The 22581-nt window shown below is 27.8% G+C and overlaps 2 protein-coding genes across 2 annotated transcripts; one reads left to right on the top strand and one right to left on the bottom strand.

Annotated features, from left to right (window-relative positions):
- The first annotated feature begins 3131 nt into the window (after positions 1-3131).
- On the top strand, positions 3132-21842 carry LOC113375292 (purine nucleoside phosphorylase-like). Its single transcript, XM_026615235.1, has 6 exons — positions 3132-3254; positions 12413-12507; positions 12817-12995; positions 13592-13834; positions 18820-18963; positions 21355-21842. The coding sequence occupies exons 1-6, from the start codon at positions 3217-3219 to the stop codon at positions 21544-21546; spliced, it is 891 nt and encodes a 296-aa protein (XP_026471020.1). The 5' UTR covers positions 3132-3216; the 3' UTR covers positions 21547-21842.
- On the bottom strand, positions 13849-15521 carry LOC113375282. The gene has a single exon (XM_026615226.1). The coding sequence runs from the start codon at positions 15430-15432 to the stop codon at positions 13936-13938; it is 1497 nt and encodes a 498-aa protein (XP_026471011.1). The 5' UTR covers positions 15433-15521; the 3' UTR covers positions 13849-13935.
- Positions 21843-22581: the final 739 nt, after the last annotated feature.

Below are 22581 nucleotides of genomic sequence, written 5' to 3'. Positions count from 1 at the left end.
CATTTAAACAAATTTCAATATTTGCGAAGAAAATTAAAAGTTTTCTTTGCCAAAGATAATGAAATGATATGGTATTTATATTATAATGTAGATAGGTATAAAAAGATTTATGTATTTACACACATATCAGTATCTAAATTATAATTTAGATTTTCAACAAAATTATTACCCTTCCTACTCCATGTGGCATCAGTTATATTTTTTTCATTCCATTCCTTAATATCTCAAAAACTTTTACTTCATGAATAATTAATATTGTAATCATTTATTTTTACATGTTAGGATGGCTCTGGAATAAAAACTCGGTTCAATGGGAAGACATTCTAAAAGGAATATATAAAACATACGTAACTAATAATAGTATCTGAAAAGTACTTGTCAATCTCAATTTAAATTGTAACCAGTGTTGGTTGAACATATAAATGATTTATTGATGGGTTCCTTATCAAGATATGTGATAAATTGTATCATATCTATGCCTGAAAACTATAAACAATTGTAAGTACGCAATTAGAAATTAGAAAAATTTTGCAACCTATAAGTGTTTTTGTAAATATATTTTAGCTTAGTATGCAAATTCATTGAATTGAAATAAATTGTGTTTAAGCAAAAATCTAAAAATAAACGCAGTGAAAGTTTTTGTTATGATATTTCAGCATTAGTATCATAAATATAAAAAATTATAAGCAAAATGAATTTAATAAAAACATTATGAAATATTTGTTGTAATTTTTTTAAATATCTCAAACTGCACAAAATTATAATTTATTTTATTCTCTTAATTATTTATTCGAATATTTTTGTAAGCCCTTTGCGAGTCGTTTTTTACGTCAAACACTCACAAAAAAGTTTTGTTTTTAAGAAGATTAATATTCACGCGGTTTATATGTTTATAAGTTTTATCTCAAAACTATTGATGATGTATTAGAAGATAATACTATTCTCGATTATGTGGACGAACTAGTTTAGATATGAATATAATTAAATATATAAATTTATTTTATATAATAATTAATTATAAATATTTAATAATAAAAATAAATGCAATTAGATATATAATAATTATCACCCTTAGAAATTAGGTGCATTGATTCATATAAGAGCACTTTTACCTAATACAGTTTATATAAAGTTTTATATAAATTACCATGTTATTAACCACAATTATTATATATAATAATTATTTATTTGTATATCAACGTGTGTTTTGGGATAAAAAAAATAATTTGGTTTATTTATTCAGAATTCTTTAATTACTGTTTGCAAACAAATTGTATGATAACTGATATATATATATATATATGTGTGTGTGTGTGTGTGTGTGTTTATACTTTTTTATTTATTCTGATATTAATTACACAATTTTGATATCAGATGATAGATTTCAGTATTGAATTATGAGATTATAAATATACCCCAATGTTCATTTGCGATAACACATATTAATTATAATAATTATTGACTGTTTGAAAAACGATCAATTAAAAATGAGAATATAAAATATTACATATAATTAATAAAATTATTCATTTAGCAATCAGAAATTACCTTTTAATTTATATAAGCTAAATTTAAAATTTCTACTGTAAGTGCATATCAAAGAAAAAAAAAGAAAAAAAGAAATATGATTTTCATTTATGAAAAAATATATAGATAAATAAGATGATATCAAAAATAAAGCAAAAAATAAAAATAACATCTTATTTATAAAATTACAATATACAGCAAATCAGAGATATGTTATAGTCTCTTAAATCGGAAAAAATATATTTTATCTGATAAATAAAATGTTATAGTTTTATTTAAAATAATGACACGATACTAAACTCTCAAATTCATTTTTTAAATTATATATATATATATATATATATATATATATATATATGGATATATATAATAAATAGGCTAACAAATAAGCCAAGCATAATTTTCCCGATAAATGCAAAAATGGTATTTAAATTAAATAATATCAGTAGTATAATTACAGAATCCAAATAGATTATATGAATGAATATAAGATAAACTTCAATTTTAGATTTAAGTAAAATAAGATATCATTTTTGGATTTAAACTAGATAAATAAGTATATAAGATTCCACATTAATATCCAAAATTATAGTAAAAACAGATATTTAATGTCAATATAAAATAGAAGTTCAGTAATTAATGATCAATGAGCTAAACTTAGAAGAAATATGAACAGAATCAAATATAATTATAATTTCAAAAAAATTATAAATATTATTAGAAACTATTTTTTGATATTTTTGTAATGGCTTTGCTTACCAAGATCATTTTGCCACCTGCAATATTTCATTTTTATATTCTATATTATTTCCATATATAATACATATTATTTTATATATCTGCTCTATCTTGAATATATATTCCATACTGTCTTTTATTTATATTCCGCACTATCCATTTTTTGCTCTTCACAATTCATTTTTTTCATTTTTATTTCATTTACGCCTTATTTTTTCGAATTCAAATCTTGCTTTTGTACTTACTTCTCAAATTCTACTCATCAAATCAAATGCTATTAATCGCAAAATAACTATACTCTTTAAATTCTATTAGAAACTAATTGTTTTGCACAACAGAAGAAAATCTTCAATAATAAGATATTTTATATCTCTTCAGAAATTATATAAATATATTTATTTTTCATCTTATTATTCGCAACTAATATAACTTGTAATATCAAGTTCATATATTTTTCTTTTATTATTTTGCCGGCATATTATATATGAAAAATTAATAGTTACCTTGATAAAAATTTAAATGGCAGCTAAATCCATAATGCTCGCTTGCATAAATTTGCTTCATGTAAATTCTTGTCTCAAAATTTAATTTCAAATTTAAATTTTTATTTCTTCGATTTCATCCCTGCATCATTCTCTGACGTAGACTCGTTAGAAGACCATTCGGCTTGCGATAAGAGGACAAGCCCTCGCAGGATCTTTATAAAACCGCTGTCACCGTGACGGACACGACAAACGTCGATAGAAAATCCATATAATCGGTTCGCGAACTGGTTCGAACACATATCTGTGTACACGTGTTAGTATCAAATTAATTATTAAAAGATATAACGATCGAATCATATAAGATATTTTGTGATTATCCGAGCGAGAGAAAGAATAACCGCTTCGCTGACGTAGTTTTGGTTATCAGTTCATTTGATTCGGACGTTCCGGCAACTTGTTAGTAAACATGAGTTTCTGTGAGAACAATAACTACACGGTGGATGAGTAAGTTTTTATTTACATTCTGCTTTGCTAGTAATTAGTTGAAATTGTTTAATTTTAAATCGTTTTAGTTCTGTTTGCAATTGCTTTTATTTCGATGGCATAGCAATGTTTGAGTTTATAATACATAGTCGCCTATTTGTTTTATTAGCATTGCGTAACTAATTTCTTGATTTAAAAAATATTGCAGAAATAATATATTGCCAGATACAGAGTGAAAATTAATATAATTTAAATTCAAGAATTTATATCGATCCCATATACAAAAGCCAGTAAAAATATTTCTGCTTTATATAAAAATACAACAAATATATTTTACTAGCTTTATATATTTATATTTATATATATATATATATATATATATATTAGGTTGTCAAATATCTCCCTTCCGCCTTTTTGTATTATAAACCAAGAGCAAAAAGCGGAGGGAGATATTTGACAACCTAATAATATATATATATATATATATATATATATATATGAGTAAGTTCTTCAAGGGCATACATCAAATAAAAGGCAAAGATTTAGAAGTTAATCTTTAATTTTTCCAAACGTTTCGACATAGTATTTTATGTCATCATCAGTGGATCTACAGAATGAATATTGAAAAATTAATATTAATTAATAAATATTAATATTAATATTTATATTATTTTTCAATATTCATTCTGTAGATCCACTGATGATGACATAAAATACTATGTCGAAACGTTTGGAAAAATAAAGATTAACTTCTAAATCTTTGCCTTTTATTTGATGTATGCCCTTGAAGAACTTACTCATATTTCTCAACATCAAAATTAACTACTTTAACATATATATATATATATATCTTGATAGTTTTTTCGACGTTGAAACATATTCAAAAGTAACTAGCAGCCCCATATATATATATATATATATTATATATATATAATATATATATATATATATATATATATAAAATTTTCAATTAAAATTATATTAATTTTCACTTTGTATCTGGAAATATATTATTTCTACTATTTACATACCTGTATATATCCAGTTTGTTTATTGGCTTGGCTTACTTAGAACATTTAACCACCTACAATTAACATTTCATTTTTTTATATATTATACTATTTTTATTTATACATATTCTGTACTTGCTTATTCTCAACTGACCTCTTTTTTTTTTTCTTCAAAATCTTAACTTCTGCAGTGCAACTTCTAATTTTTCTTTTACTTCTGATTTTATGCTAACTCAAATTAAATGACAATTCTATGTCAGCACATGGACTCGAACCGGGTATCTATAGTATGAGTCGGTTATGCTACTGACTGAGCTATTTCTGCCACATCCTGTATTTTTATTGTTGAATTTAGAAAAACTTGATATTCTAAAAAAAACACACATAGAAGATGAAACATATAGACTCTCTAAGTCTTTTATCATTAATATTTTTGAAATAAACTTTACCTTTGATGTAGATTTTAATTCTTGCCTTCATCTTCTAAAACTATGTTTGAATTTCAAGTGAAAAATATGTCAATGTTGTTTTTTATCCCTTACACTTACAACTTGAAAGATATGGGGTCTCTAAGATTTATATCATTTGGAGATTTGGGTATTAAAAAACTAAACTCTTGATGTAATTCTTAGGGTTTTTTACATCTTGTCGATATTGTGATTTATACCAAACACATAGAAGATGAAAGATGTTGGATCTCTAAGATTTATTTATACCATTTGGTTATTTGAAACAAACTATACTCTATGCAGAATGTTTGAAATTTTGTTCGAATTCTGAATAAAAAAATACTTTATATAGTGCTCTAAGATTTTTTCATTTGTCTATTTAAAACGTTAATAAAAAAGTAGTTAATTTATTTCTCAATACACTATTTCTTTAGCTAAATATGCTTAGATAATGTTCGCGCCAATCAAAGCATGCGGCTATATTGATATATAAACAAAAAATCATCTATCAAAAAATCATACAAATCAATCAATCACTCAGAACGTAATCAAAAACAGTATTAAAATTATTGTAAATATACTTATAACTTGTTATTAATATAAAATAAATATATACTGTTATAATCAAAGTATTTACAATTGGTCCTTCATAAGGCAAGCAATCAAATCAATCCTAAAATTTTTCAGATAATTTTATGACTTTAATTAATTCAACATTCATTTTAATCGATACGGCAATAAACTAGTTCTTGCTGAATAGTTTTGATAACGTGTTTGTTATTGATATAATTAATTGATCATGACAGAAAATTGACAAACAACATGGATGTTTTTTATAACAACTATTGTTTTCCTAAAATATATCTAGGCACAAAATGAATAAAAAAATTTAATTTGTTAATATTATAGAGTAAAATATAAAATAATGGTAATAAAAATAACATTTTTAAATCGTACTAATATCGACAAATTTTTAAATGATCAAGCAGGTTAATTTTCATTGTAAATTTGCAACTGTTCGCAAATTTACAATAACTTCAAACCGTGCTTGATAATTTTCAAAATTTATTAATATTATTCATATATTGCCATAGGTATATTTCATGGACAACGCGTTTGTTTGGTATGTTTTAAGAGTAGTAAAAATTATTTATAGATTATTTTAGAATAAAATTAGTTAGAATGAATTAATTTAAAATAATTATCATGTTTGCATAAAAACTGACTTAACATTGTACATAGCAGTTTCGTGCCGTTTAAAAACAATTTATGAAAACTGCTAAACTAAACTAAAAATTAAAATTATATCAGTTTTATTGTTACCTGACTCAATTAGTAATTCTCAAAAACGTATTTTATTTAATCTAAATATTCATGTTTATAACAATTATAATTTTAAGGCATCGCGAAATGAAAAATTCTTTAAGTGAAAGCATTTTGAATTCGTTCAAATTACTTAAAACCTGACACCTTTAATTACCTAATACAGGTTTATCTATATGCTAGTAATCGAATAAAAAACTAATCTTCATGTAAAACATATTAGTAAAAAAAGTATAATTTATATTTTGTACATAAGTTAATTTTTTTGTCACTAAATAAATTGCATAAACAAACACCAAAATATGAAAATATTCTATTCGATGAAAAATAGTCTAACTAGTCATGTAAAAAAATTATTCTAGTCGCATATGCTAATCACACATTGGCATAAAATATACGCAGTATTGAAATTTAATTTATTTTATTATTCTAATTTGTTATATTTTTTCCTGTTTAATGTTAACTTACTTGAAAACAATATGTACTACATAATAAAGTATAAAGTGTCGTAGAAAATTATTATGATAACGAATGTTAATAAACAAACAATATAATGAATTTTAATGATTTTATATAATGTATATTATTATGAAAAATACTATTTATTTTTATTTTAAGTCAATTAATATTACGATAATTTAAGTTTAGATTTTGCTTAAACAAATTTTGCTAAATTTTATATATATATATATATATATACATATATATATTTATAATATCCCTGCAAAAAAATGTGAAATATACATACTCTACATTCCGCAGAACGCTCAAAGCCGTCGAGGAGGTTATCGCTAATTTGTTATTTTATTGCAATAACAAATATTTTAATTCATTTCAAACATTAATCACATTTTGAAATTTAATATTTTTATTTTAAACACGCAGGTCAAGTTGCTTGATTGCAAGAAATAACATTATGAGGCTTGAAGAAATCAATTAAAATTAGGAACAGTTCTGTGAAAGTCTTTCTAGGTGTTCGTTTAAGTAGCGTTTTTGATGTTCATTCTTTTTAAAATATAGTGTAAAAATAATTAATTATTAATCATTTATATCATAAATTATCAACGATAAACATACGCCATTTATCTAGTTACTAGGCAAATATTTCTGGTTGACCATCATTTATATTTATTTTACTACTAATTTAGTTATCACATTGCAAAGAGTTAACAAATGTTATAATGAATGTATTTAATTTGTCATTGCTATTAAATTATATATATATATATGTATATATATACTAGCAAACCCGACAAACTCCGTTTCGCCACCAGATGGTTTCGTGAGAAAGATGAAGAAATGTTTTGTTTGTTTTATATTTGAAAAGGAAAAATTTGATCAGGAAAGAAAACCCGGCTTATTTTTATATATATAGAAGATAATCTATTTGCAATTATTTAAAACAATTATTGATTATTTTTAATACTCGAATTTTTATTACGGTGCGTGAAGTTCCAGCAATTTGCATTAGGGCACGATGCCATGCACCACTAATTTTCTTAGCTATAAACCTTGCGGAGACCTTTCCAATGAATGCAAAATTGTCGAAATCGGTTCGTGCGTTCTGGAGTTATTTCGTCAGGAAGGAAAACCCGACTTATTTTATATATATAGAAGATATATATATATATATATATATATATATATATATATATTCCCAGGGACTACAAAAATGTGTTTTTGCAACAAAGTTTATTAGGCGGGATAGGGACAATATGTTTCAAAGTGCAGAAACCAGCGTCAAGTGGCGTATTATTCGATAATTGTATTAGACATAATCGATTTAACAGGTTCTACTTTATATTATTTTACTTGTTATTATTATGAATCTATGTCGATAAATGCTATAAAACATCAATGATGCAATTAAAAGCCATTAAAATTGTTATTCTGGATTGTTGTTATGAACTTTTTGTCATAATGCTAATTAACACATGATTAGAATTAATTAATTCATAATTAAAACAGTCCACGAATAACAAAAACTTACAATATATAAATAGCAAAAAATTAAATCTATATTTATCTGATTAAATAAAATTTATTCATAATTTTAATTTATTAAAAACCGAATCTGATTGATAATTACTTGCATCGATAAAGTATTTCTTAATAAATACTGAGCAACTGTTATAAAAATATATTTAAAAAAATTAAATATTCTTTTGAAATAACAATCTGATGAAAAAATTGATAAAGCAATCAGATTAAATATTACTTATATTAGATCAGTAATGGCTCATTTAAATAAAAAACTGCAAGATATTGAATGATAGTTTAGAACTCAATTTTAGTGAAATTGAGTGAATCATTCAGAGATCTATATTTTCTGAATTTAATTCTGCTGTTTTTTAGCCTTAACAAAATCCAAAAATAAATAGAAAATATCGACTTTTACTTTTGAATTTTTGCAGTATAACTTATTATATTATGAATAGTTTTCCTTATTAAATCATTTTTAAATTATTTAGCTTAATTCCTTGATTAGTTCCATATTTTTTGCATTTTGTTTTTCTTTATGCATTATTCTCTGCAATTTTATTTCAATAGACTGCTAAAGTCTTGATTGACAAAAATTATAAAATAAATCTTATAAATGCAAGGCACATACCATAAGTCCAAAGTACGATATAAAATTACTATTGATTTTTATCCAGAAGATATTAGCAAATCATCTCCGTCATCAGATATTTGTCAACATCAACAAGCAAATACGTGCATGTATTTTTTACTCGCTTTTCTTAAGGCTGATAACAGATCTATGTCAGAAAGTGCATCACAGATTTTGTTTTGAAATAATATCTATATTCAGCTTATTTTCCTCATCTTAATAATAACAACAGTTAAAGTTGTGATAAACCTTCTTAACCCTTATATTATATTCTATCCAATGCAAAACAGGATGTTATTATATGACATATTAACTTAATTCTTTTTAAACTTGAAATAATGATATTATATAAATGGAATTGTGTGTATTCTCTAATCGTTCGCATAAGAATTTTTCTGATTACATAGTTCGGATAGTTATTTCTTCATTCTTATAGAAAAATTGGTCATACATTTTTTCAACTTTTAAAGAAGTTATTGGAGCTTTATTTTAAGCCTACTAATACGCACAAATATTTAATAGGAGCAACAACTGGCTCATAATAATATTTTACAAACAGCAGATCCAAGTAAACAAATGTAAAAAAGCAATAACAATTAGAATTATTTCTAATTACTGCAATAATTAATTACAGTATCTGTTATTGCTGGATTGAAAAATTAACGATAACCTCCACTAATGATTTAAGCTCGCCGCATTGAATATATCTTGCCCTTATTAAAATACAAGACAAAAACAGGATGTTATTTCGAATTCGAACTAACTCTCATTAAAAGCAACAATTTCAATAGAATTTTATTGCGATAATATTCAACCAATCGAATCATTATACACAAATACATCATCAGCAACATTTTCGCCTCGGATGTGCAAATCCAACCATTTCCTATGATCCCTGAGGTCAATATATTCCCCAGGGAGAGTCTCATTAGCCTCACAAGTCGTCGGTTTGATAGCAATTCCTGGAGAATATGTTATAGATTAAGTCAACATACATAAGAAGTTGTAATTCTTATCTTAATAAGTGTTAATTTCACAAAACAAACATTTTTGTAATTATATCAGCAAATACTGATACATGAAGTCAAACAAAAATGCGATGATTCCTACGTGGCCTATAATAACAAATTTTATAACATTACTATCATTTGATTAACATTTAATTGATATCAAAAGGTTCAGGGTGTTTTCCTTGCATATATTATATTGCAATAAATGATTTGATAAAATGATTCAAATTAAATACTGAGACTTGTAAAAAGAGCATGTATTTATCTTATATTTTATTTAATTTCACTAATCTTGAGGCGGTGTAAAATTTAACCTCTATTGATAATTATTTAATCATAATATAAACGAAATTTCTCACAAGTAAATGTGAATCAATAACAATACTAATATAGTTGTTTTCATTATTTTTTCCGCGTTTAATCATTCGGCTTAATATTTGTTTAAAGATAAAATGTGTTTGTTAATGTTTAATCAACTGATAAATAAGTACTGCTGTAATAAAATTGTATGACTTGGGGGTCATCATGACTAATATTTGTGACTATCTTAGTTTATATAAATTAGCCACATTAAATAATAATTAGAACGGAGAATCAAATTAGATTCCAAGTAGACTCTATAGGCTAACGGGCATGGAAAATAAAGACAGCAAAAAAATATTTTAGAAAATTGTTGTGATGAAAATTCAATCAATTTATGATGTTCTATAATTTTTATAGCTGCATTTAAAATTATAGTACGTACATATGCCCGACCTATCAGGAAGTCATTTCTGATTAATGGTGTTCCTGGAGAGTCGACACAAGTGTTTTTCCTTCGAACCTTTACACACAGCATTTTTTCTTTGTAGTTTTCACTAAAATATAAACAGTATATTATATTATTCATCAAAACAATTTTTTTAACTTCTAATAAATATTTTTTCTTAATTTGTACGTCAGCAACATCCGTCTCCTTTTTTGATTAAAATTAATTTTTTTTTAAATATATCAGACTAATAATTATCTGATCCAAACTCACGCAAGTTTGATAGCAATTACTTCAAAGTGGAGAAATATGTTATAGATTAAGTCAACATACATAAGAAGTTGTAATCATTTGTTCTCTTACTTTCAATTTTGTTTTAATATATCATTATTATATCTGTGAAGTCAACATATTGTATTTTGTAATTATTGTATTTATTAGTTTTTTTTACCTAATATTTTCAAAATCACAATCTGAGGACGATATTATATCTACTATAGATCTAGTCATGATAGTTTTCAGTACATTACTTCGACTCCAACCTTGAGATCCCCAACCTTGTATTGAGCAAAGTCCTTCTTGATCAAACCCTCCTAAATTAATAGAGACTTTATCAGACAATATATTTTAATTTGCACAAAATAAAGTTTTAGATTATGCAATTAGATCTATAAAATGAATTAATTTTAGGTAAAAATAATTAATTATATTGTACCACAGATTATTGTATTGTACTATATTTTCTATGATCTGATGAATGATACCAAATATTCTTATTTGGCTTATGGCTTATACCAAATATATTCTTATTTGACTGAGATATAAAAAATATATTATGCTAGTAAAAATTGCAACAAAAAATTAAAAAATAAAAATAAATGCAATACTTAGTTTTTTTATGATATATTGTTTACTTGTTACTTTACCTATTTTAATCGGACTTAGTGTAGAACCTTTATAATAGAAAGGTGCATGAGTTTTCAATAAACCAATTGTTGGATATTCTTTATTTCCTGAAGATTTGGCAGTATAAAGCACTTTTCTTTCTTGATATTTTCCGGACATATCAAATAGGAGCAAGCCTGTCAATACAATTGTACTTTTCTGGAGATAAAAAAATGTTATTGAAGTAATTAAAAAATACAGCTGTAGTGATTATGAAATAATAATAATTTATTTTGGATTTCTATATGTATATTCAAATCATGAAATATACGTTTTAGCAGATTAACAATTTTAGCATTTAAAAGTCCGTTAGTTCTGAATCAGGTTAGATCGAATTCAAATCAAATTCAATAAAATCTGCATATCACTATATTTTATATGACTTCTTCATTAGCATAGTTCATCAATGTTTAATTGATTTTAAAGATAGATTACTTGATTAAGATTTCAATTGATTATCTAATAAATTATATATGTTGATAATTATAGTTTTGAATAACTTACAGTTGGTAGGCAATCCTCAGCAGTCAAAACCAAATCATCCGATATTAATACACCAGAGCACAATAAAATCTCTGACTTGATCGTAATTGCTACAATGTACTTATTTTCCATTTTTGGTTCTCCTCGTTTTGTCCACTTAGTTGGGCGAAGTTCAATCGGAATATCTGGTACATCTTTCAAAACGTTTTCCAAATGCTCTCCTTCAATGCCTAATATTATAGGCAACACTATTGCTAAAATTTAGAACTGTTAATATGAATTATGTGCATGAAATAATAATGCATTATACGTACCACAAAATATAGTTATTATGGCAATATATGCCAATATTACACAAACAACAAGAATTCTATTGAACGTGGACAGCCTTTTCCAACATTTGCATCTTTTACACATGAGTAAAACGCATTTGATATATATTGCTGAAAATATTACAACCGAAATTGACACTGAAATTTTACGAGAAATAAATTTTGTATAATTTTCAGTCTACTTGGATAACCTTTATATCATATTAAAATAATAAATCTTATTCAACATATTGTTTTGCTTTTAATAACAGAATAAATTTTGTTCCAGATGTTCCTATGAAAGGATTAAAGAGACTACAGAATTTCTAATTCAGAAAACCAAATATCGACCAAAAATTGGAATTATCTGTGGATCCGGAATAGGTAAATTAGCAATTCTATATTTTTAATTTATTTCAAATAACTATTCGAAATATCTATAATATCTAACTAATATGTGAGAAATAATTGCCAATGTTAATAGGAAATTTATATCAGGATTCAAAATTCATGATGTATGAGTGAATTATCGCAGAATAATTTAATACAAAACTTTGAAACAAATTTAAATATATTAATTAAAATATATTATTTATTTACTCTTTAGGATCTCGGTATTGTTCAGCTGATTATCCAATAATTTACAAAAGTAATTAATATAAGAAAATAATTAATATAAGTTTTTCATACTAGGACCCCTGGCTGACAATTTACAAAATGCAGATTCCTTCGATTACAGTCAAATTCCCAACTTTCCCGTAAGCACAGTTCCGGGTCATAAAGGTCGACTTGTATTTGGCACCTTGGGTGGAATCGAGGTCCTTTGCATGCAAGGACGTTTTCATTATTATGAAGGCTATTCGTTGAATAAGGTAATATCATTAATTACAAATGCAAATTAATTAAAAATATGCAAGATGCATCAAAATTGGTATCTCTATATTAATAAATATTATTTGAAATATTTTTACAAAAATAAATAAAATGTAGTGCATTATAGATTTCACTACATGCATTTTATGTGGTATGTTATGAAACGATTGCATGATTAAAAAAAAACACGCATTGATACGATTTCTACTACTATTTGAAGAAACAAGAAAAATAAATTTCAATAAATAAAACGCATTGTAAGTTATATATCTTATATATTTTCTGTATAGATATTGTTTATGTACATTATATTTATACGAGTTTTGACTACAGATATAAATATACTCAGTTCTTTTAAAAATTATAAACATGAGAATTTTATTTTAAATTACATTAAAAAAGTTTAAAAAAGGCGCATTACAAAAATATATAAACAAAATATATATTATAAATACGCTCGAGGATAGTATTTTATATAACCTGCTTATCTATAAATAATAATAATGCGTTAATATATACGACGTAAATATGATACATAAACTTTTATGATACAAAGGAATATTTAATGCTAAATTATCTCTCACTTTTACTGCAGTGTTGCTTTCCGGTGCGAGTTATGAAATTACTGGGCATAACGCATTTGATTGCTACAAATGCCGCTGGCGGATTGAACCCAAATTATGAAGTCGGTGATATAATGATAGTAAGAGACCATATCAATCTCATGGGATTTGCTGGAAACAATCCGCTTGTCGGCCAAAACGACGATCGCTTTGGCACTAGATTTCCGCCGATGAGCCGAGCTTACTGTCGCAACATGATCAACATAGCGAAAAAGGTATTTATTACTCTTGAATTCTTTGCGTGTTCGATACCAAATAATCTGTTTTCTATCGGTAATGTATAAGTATTCAATTTAATGAAGCGCTGATATGTCTATTATTGAGATACATGTTGTTGAGGCGTGAACTGCAATGATGCTAAGCTACCATGACTTCTGCTCCGGTGTTCTTGGCGGATTGAATAGCTAAATGCACGCTCGTTAATATGACCTTTGCGCCTATAAATGCCTGTACCATTTGGTGATTCTGCACCGCCTCCTGTGATGCCATTTTGATGACCTAACATGTCCAAGCCTTCAGCTTGCGATAACGCAAGTTTTCTCGAGACAGCCGCTAATGAACGATCTATAGTCGGCGGGCACGCGAACAGAGGAGCGACCATAGGCGCCATGGGTGCCGGTGGATTCATGCCGATGCCGTTTTTCCCATTGCGCTGTTTTTTCTTCGCTAATTTTGGCGCTTGCAACGTCGCGTATTGAGGATACTGCTGCGGTTGAGGTGAAAACTGTGGTCTGGTCTGTATAAATTGTTGCGGCGGCATAATTAGTGGAGGTGGTTGCACTCTACTTCGGTGTGAAAATGTGTGGAAATGACGAGGTGGTGGTGCAGCATGATATAGCACCACCGGTGGGCCGCGCATCATTTGCTGTCCAGGCGCTGGCCTCGGTCTAGACATTGTCATTCTGCGTTCTTGTTGCTGCATTTGTTCTTGCATTTGCTGTTTTCGCCTGCGCTCTTGTTCTTTTAGTTCCTTAACCGGTGGAGGAGGTGGTGGTGGTGCAGGTCCGGACATTTGCCTTACCCTTGCTGGTCGTCCCAATGTGGATCCACCATTATATATATCGCCGTCTAAGTCATCCAGGCTATCTACAGATCCACCCCAAACTTTATGATTTTCATTCCCATTATATAGAGATCCTGAGTCTTCGGCACCTATTTCCGCTGTGCTTTCGTACGCAACATTATTTTCTTCGTTACTTGGCCTACTTCCCACGTTGTTTAAAGTGGTTGTGCTGCCTGCTCTGGAACCCCAACCAACTGGTGCATTTAGAGTCTCGCATACGCTTCGGTCACTGGATCCGGATTGGTGTCTAGCATAAGAACTGTCTGCGTAAGCATGAAAACAACATCTAACTAATGCGTTCGCAGCAGCCTCTCGTTTGCATATAAATGCATGACATTCCAATACTTTGATTCCGCTTGTCCTTCGTAATATAGCAGCGAAGAGCGGCGGATGTTTAGCGCGGGATGGTGCCTTAGCAAACGGAGAATCCAATGGCAAAAATTTTGGTTCTGGGTCCGATCGAGATCTTTCAGGAATCAAAACATGACGGACCGCAGCGCAATAATGCAATGAGTCAATGGGAAAAAATCTAGTGACTTGTTTCCGGTTTTCATCGACGTTTTCCAATAAGATACCATTAGACCACACACTAAGCCAAGAATCTATACCGCGGGCACCGGCCGCGCCTTCGGATGGGTAAAGACTACGTAAAGGTTCTTGAATACCTTGTAATCCATCCTTGCTTTGTCTAGGCACTGCACTTCCTAGATATAATACTCTGCAACGACATATCGGTGTAGATTCACCCATTGTTACAAACAAAAAATCACTTTAAACAGAAAACACAAATTAAATATCAATAAGTATTCACGAAAATAAATATATTCACTGTTAACACATAACACAACACGCACTCAATATTCTTGGCTCGCCCAGTGACATTAACAAGTCAAGATGGCTGCGGCTCAGGAATTTGGGTTGGTTTTTGACATTCACGAGTTGTTTGAAGGCTAAACTCAGCCAGATTTTTATCCAGCATAACACACATATTAGACAATTCACTCAACAAATAAATATATTAAAGCATTTCTTTATAAACTATTTATTTTCGCGTTTTATGAAATTTAATTCTTCAGCGCGTACAACACACGACCGCTGTCTTGCTTGACTTTGTATGGAAGGGCAAGCCTTCGACGTATTTCCTCGAGTCCATTTGGTTTTCTCCTTCTAGAGAACCACTTCTCTCTTGCACACCTGTCCGTAAATGTGAATGTATTGTAAAAATGCGACCAATACACCTTGCACGCTGTTCTATAGGTACACCTGAATACACCTATGATCCGAAACTAACACACGATCAGTAAATTATTACTGAACTTATACACATATACATTCAGCCGTATATTGTGTATGAAATCAAAACGGTGTCGCTGACTTCGAGACCTGTTATTATAATTCCGTACTTGCCAAAGGAATCCGTACAGATTAACGATTTCCATTTAATGAACGAATTATTAAACAAAACAGTCGGAACCTCTTTTTATGGAAAGTTAACAAGTTATTGTCATAACGTGCAATTTTGTTCATCGCTATAAATATGTAACAAGCATAAATAAAAATAATAGCAATTAGTATTTACAAACGCCAAGAAATATTTATGATGCAGGCCGTCATGGGAAAGCGCTTTTGTATAATAAACCAATGAGAATCGTTTCATAAAAAATACTATATCACAACCGATTCACTGAAACTGTGAGTCATTTGTAAAAAATACAGACTATTGTTGAAACGCGATCGTATACTGAGGATTGCATTCTAATACACCTATATTTACTAAATCACAACTATAAAGTAATGCATTATTTCATTTTTAACTTCGCATTTTTAAAATTGTGCAATTATTTTACTCTATGTCATAAAAGTAACTTCAAACATTTGTGTAATATGAATATTGATAATCAACATATTCAATTATAAAATACTATAAAAAACCTACATGGTCTAAAGTATTTTACAAACATTTAGATCTCTTTATACAGCAAATATAATTTAGACCTTATTAATGAAAGATTTAGATAATTTTTTGAAGTAATTAACAGTTTTTTTTATTATTTGATAAAACTGTTTTTTATTATAATAAATTCAACTGTAAATATTATTCTTGAAACAATTTTATGACCATAAAATAATATGGAATGTTTGCATGTTTGCATGTCTGAAATTCCTTAATGCATTTTCTTAATTGTGGACAAGATAAAAAGTTGAAATCGACAACTATACCGTGCTTGGGAAAGTTGCACGTCATTGACAGACACAAATTGTTCCGTTCGATTCCGAAATTCTTAATATCTTAATCGATTTGCATCTGCTTCTCATTAAGGCCACGTAGCGGAAAATAGCATTTTTGATCCATGCATTAAAATAAATGCCGCATACTTGAAATTTTCAATTTGGATTGATCTCACTGATTAAATAAAGAAAGCTGTTTACACTCAAATGATTCCATGGACAACTTTTGAAAATATTTCAGTAAATAAAGCAATTCTGTGAAACGGAGGCCGCTAATTACCATGCAACTAGTTTGGTTTATTGTATAATGTCATGGTCAACATAAATAAGGCATATAAGTTGTATATTGAATAACATATACTAAACATGTTATACATTTTTAGCTTTAAAATAATTAATACATTTCAACAGTCACATTAATTAAATGATTCAAAATATCTATTAATTTATACTACGATAATTTCATTTAAATGCTTTTAAATAGGATTGATTTTATATACATTAAATGGTATTTAAACAAACCTAATTTTTGTATTTTTTACAAAGTAACATGAATGATTAATGATTAAAACAAAATTAGTTTTTGCTAGCGTTAAATTAATGCTATTGTGAAATTGCTTCTGAGGAATTAGAAACTATTTTATATATATTATCATAGTTGAAATAAATGAAATAGTTTTAAATTTTACAACTTATATTTTTATAAATAATATTTTTTATCTGAATATTCTGACATAAAAAGTAGTTGCTATTGGTATTTCTATGATTAGTTAGAGATACGTCTATAGACAATTGATTATTGAAAACAAATAATCTCAATTGAAATTGTTAACGATTAAGACTCAACTCTGGTCTAATGAAATTATATAAATTTATTTTAATATTCTTCATAAAGGATAGCAATAACAAAACCTAATCCCTTTTATTTTACAGTTTCGAAGTATCAAATAATCCCTTATATTGCAATGCATCCTGTCTATGAACAGTCCTTCAATCATTAATCCTTTTTTCTAAAAAATGTAGATTCTTTGAACTTATTCACAGGTCAATATATAATTGAATACGAATGTAATAGGCAGTCGCTTGTGCCCAAAAATAAACTAATCAAAATATAATAGAAAATACATAAAATTATGGGACCTCGTAAATTATCATCTAAAATCTGATCTAAGTAAGATCAGTAATATATTAACATTCTTACGAGTAGCAAGTATTAAGTAAACAATCAAACATATCAACATCTTTCAATTCTTAACAATATATCATTTTATCTAAATATATAACAATTTAAAATATTTATCATCTTTTAATTGGTCTGATATAGCCACTATCTGATTATATCTGGGTCTTCGGAATTATCCGTGACAACTATTTTAACAGAGTTCGGCAGCATCTCGGTGGATCACGAGCTCTTTCCATAATTCACGTTATGAACTAATTGGGGTCAAATCAAAAATTTAAAACTTATTTTAGCTATTTTTCTTAACATATATGAATTATTTGTTTTTTTTTTGCATTAATAACAGTATTCGAATTTTTTTGGAAGTCGCGATGTATAACCAGATAGCAAAACTATTCATGTATTGAAATATTTTAAGTTTATTAATAACCATTCATAACTATGGAAGTTTTACACTGCATGAAAATATTTTTTGTGTTATTCTAACATTTATTACAAATATTATAGATTGGTGTTTACTCTTTACTTATTGTTAGGTACCTACTTATAAAATTTTCATGCTCAGAAGATTTAAGTACGTTCTAAATTGCAAAACAATTAAAGTTCTCTGTAATCTACTCAACATAAAACAAGATACCATTAAAAAATGCATTCTCATAGCAATAAGGAAATCGTTATCTTTCAATTATCTTTTGCATCTGTAATAAAAAGTCCTATTATCTTTCCAGATTGCCGCAGAGATGAAATTGGGGAAGAGGGTCCACGAGGGTGTCTACACTTGTCTCGGGGGTCCCAACTTCGAGACGGTCGCCGAACTATGTATGCTGAAGGCGGTCGGTGTGGACGCAGTAGGAATGTCAACTGTACACGAGGTCCGTGCCCATAACTGTAACCGCATAACTGAGCTACGCGAAGCGCAGAATCTTGCGAACGCGCCTCATTATACATAATTAAAGAGCTGGTTAAGGAAAACCATTTTTAACAGAACTATCTCATGAATTAAACACACTTTTATCATAAGAATGAATCAATTCACTCTTAGCGCCAAGCTTGCTAATCAGTCAAGCATTGTCTCGGAGTAACCTCTCAACTTACGAATCATTTTCGGGTATTTTGGACGGAAACTGGGCTACGCAGTTCACACGACTTGCACAATACAAAATGAAATGTGGATATTAACGGTCAAATGTAGATAACATTATTATTAATGCTTGAATTAATTATCGTGCTTTGGATAAGAAATAAATTAATCCTTCTCGTCTCTTAACCCTTTATGAGCTCCCGTAACTTTCAAGTTGGGTCCAATTTTTTTCTACGTTTTACTAAATATTTTTTTTTTGTGAGATGGCGTGTAAATCTTAATTTTATAACGTTATCAAACTAGTAAATATCAATATTTAAGACAATTGCCAGATGGTTGCCAGGTTTTTCAACCTGAAATAACATTTTCAATCACAGAAATGCGAGCATTATAGGCCGCTGTAAGTCACATAATTTATTAACACCAAAAAGTTTGTTTAAACCATTTCTGTTCTTTATTTTATTTATAGGCTCATAATTACTGATTTTTCCGCTATTTATATACTATCGCTATTTTTTTGGAAGTACAACAAAAATTGGGCCCATTATCGATGTCTCCAAAATCTGCTTGAATATAGAAATTCAGTAATTCAACTTGTGCAACTGTTTTATTAACAAAAACAAATGATTTTTAATTAAATTTTGAAAATTTTATATGTCTAGGAAGTAATTCTTGAGTCAATTTTTAAAACAATTTGCAAATAATTGTTATGCAAGTACGAATTGCTAAAATATGAGCGCAATCTGAAATGGTTTGATAGAATTAATATTAATTATTTAGCGAAGCCTCTTTTATAATTTCCTTCGAAGGATCGCTCGTTGATTAGTTGCAAAAACGACGGGACCTATACGACATGGGTTAGAGGTCCCGGGTTCGATCCCCCTTCGAGCAGCTTGTTGTCAAGCAGTAGTGACAACGATTTTCACTTGGAAATATAGATAGCAATTTTATATTTCCAGGTGAAAATAGCTCCGATCCGGCGTTGCTTCATCATCAAATATTCTCCCTGTTACAAAAATTGTGTTAATAAATAATAACACAGAGATAGGACAACTGTTTGGGTTGCCATTTGTAGAACCGACTAATATTAAATTAAAATCAGCCCAACAGCTTATAGGACAGTTAACTTCTTATTGTTGTTCAAAATAATAAAAAAATGAGTCGGCTTATGTCTGTTCCTGAAAGTCACAAGAGATAATAGTTTTTGAAATGTCCAAACCTGCTTTAGTCAAGTAAAAATTCCATCCTGACTATATATTTAATTTGAAATAAAAAATATATTTCGTGTATCTATTCTCCGCCAGCTCCATTTCTATTGTTATTATATTTGTAGATAGTTTCTAATCGAATGCAAATGATATTCGCCGCCTCATTAGAACTCACGCTCACAGTTTGCTGAAACATTTATACCATATTTGTATTATTCGAGTTTGAGTTTGTGTGTCATTCTTTAAAAGGGACTAATGTATGAAATTATTGACCCATATCCCTCGTTAAGCATATCTGTAGGCGACAAATGGACCACTCACCTTGCATAACTCGAATGATGGGTTTTATTTATAACGTAATCTGCATATTTTCTGAATTAAATATAAAAGATAACGATGGACTCAGACATAAATTCATATTTATGTATATATATATATATATATTTATATATATAATTATTTATATTATAAGCGTTCTTTCTTCAGGTTAATGTCTTAGCAATAGGCAAAATTTATGGACAATATCAAAATATTTTCAAGTCGCCCACCTAGATATAGTCAACTGAGCCATAGGCATCAAAGCTGTAAAAACGTTTCAGTTATTATGTTTTCAAGACATTGTTTATCAGACTTCTGTATAAATAAATAAAAATGCGATTAAGTATAATTAGTTTTTGCTAACGCAATGGCACAGAACGTGTTCGTAAACATTCCTCTTTCGCACGTTGCATCACATCGTGTTATTACAACCTATTAGAAATTCATTTAAATTCCATACATTGTACGCAGTGAATCGTAATTATTTAAAAACAGTGTTTGTCAAGCCAAAACTAAAAAAATCACAACATCATTCGTTATACTTATGCTGTCATAAAAATTCTGCTTGTTCGCTGAAGATGATAACGAAGATTTCATAGTGAAACTGTATATTTTATTCTTTTCGGTAAATGACCTAATTTTATTATTTTTTACAGGTTTTGGTAGCAAGACACAGTGATATGACAGTTTTTGCATTCAGTCTGATTACGAATAAATGCTCAACCTCTTACGCCACTGAAGAAGAAGCGAACCATGAAGAAGTAATGGACGTAGGAAAAACCAGCGCTCCTATTTTATGTGATTTTGCAACGAGGATAGTTAAACAGATCAGTAAGATATCTGGATGAAATTGTGTAAAATAATAATTGGAATTATTTTTGAGAACTGAACGATATTTTAAAAAAAATTATCAATCGCCATTCGCCATTGGCTGCGAGTTAAATATATTTCTAATTCACAATCTATCCTAGGGATGGATTAGGTTAAATGCAAAAAGAATGTTCTAACTCAAAATTATTATATTTATTAATGCAAGTTAATATATAACTCCAGTTGTTAGACGATTAAAAACTATTCTATCATTATTTAAAACATATTGTAATCATTATTTCATTTATAATAAAGTACACCTAGTAAATAAGTATATACTAATGAATTTGAGTGAATAATATTTATCAAAGCCAAAATATTAATTTTCGGCAAATACTTAAATCAAATAATTATTCAATAATGCAAAAGCATTCTATGTGTATTCATATATTATATATTAAATTTTAAGAACATTTTAGCTCTCAAACTATATTTATTCATTAAACGAATTATTTTTATAATAAATATTTTATAATTAAAAACATTTTTTTAAATTAATATTATTATTCTTATTATTAAAATTTAATTAGATTTTTTTTAATAAAATTAAAAAATCAGGAAAGTGGTTGATTCATTGATTATTATTAAATTATTCTTCTATAATCGATTAGTAGTAGTAACTAGTAGAGTATTTGAACTTTAAACTGTGTTTAGTTATTTGTTCTTTTTAATAAAACACAAACAGATAAATATGCAAAAAGATTTTTTTATGTTTAAAACAAATTAAGTATGGCATTGATATATTATCTTTCTAAAAATGAATGGTACACTATAAAAAATTAAAAAATTTCTAATTATTGATATCGTTGCATATGATTCGAAAAGTTATTAGTTTATGTTAGTGTTTGAGGTGTCAGAGTTCAATTTATTTTTTATTTTTTCGATGAAGTAAGCAGAAAAACTAATAATTTTGTAATTTTCTAATTTATGTATCATGCCGATACGTGTTACACAATTTCGTAATATGTTATCCTAATCAATACAGCAATTAGCATGTAAATATTTTCTAGAAA

The sequence above is a fragment of the Ctenocephalides felis genome, unplaced genomic scaffold, assembly GCF_003426905.1.
Source record: "Ctenocephalides felis isolate EL2017-DRISC unplaced genomic scaffold, ASM342690v1 CF-g0.4_SCAFFOLD_00845, whole genome shotgun sequence".
Taxonomy (NCBI): domain Eukaryota; kingdom Metazoa; phylum Arthropoda; class Insecta; order Siphonaptera; family Pulicidae; genus Ctenocephalides; species Ctenocephalides felis.
This window is presented reverse-complemented; position numbering and strand designations above follow the sequence as displayed.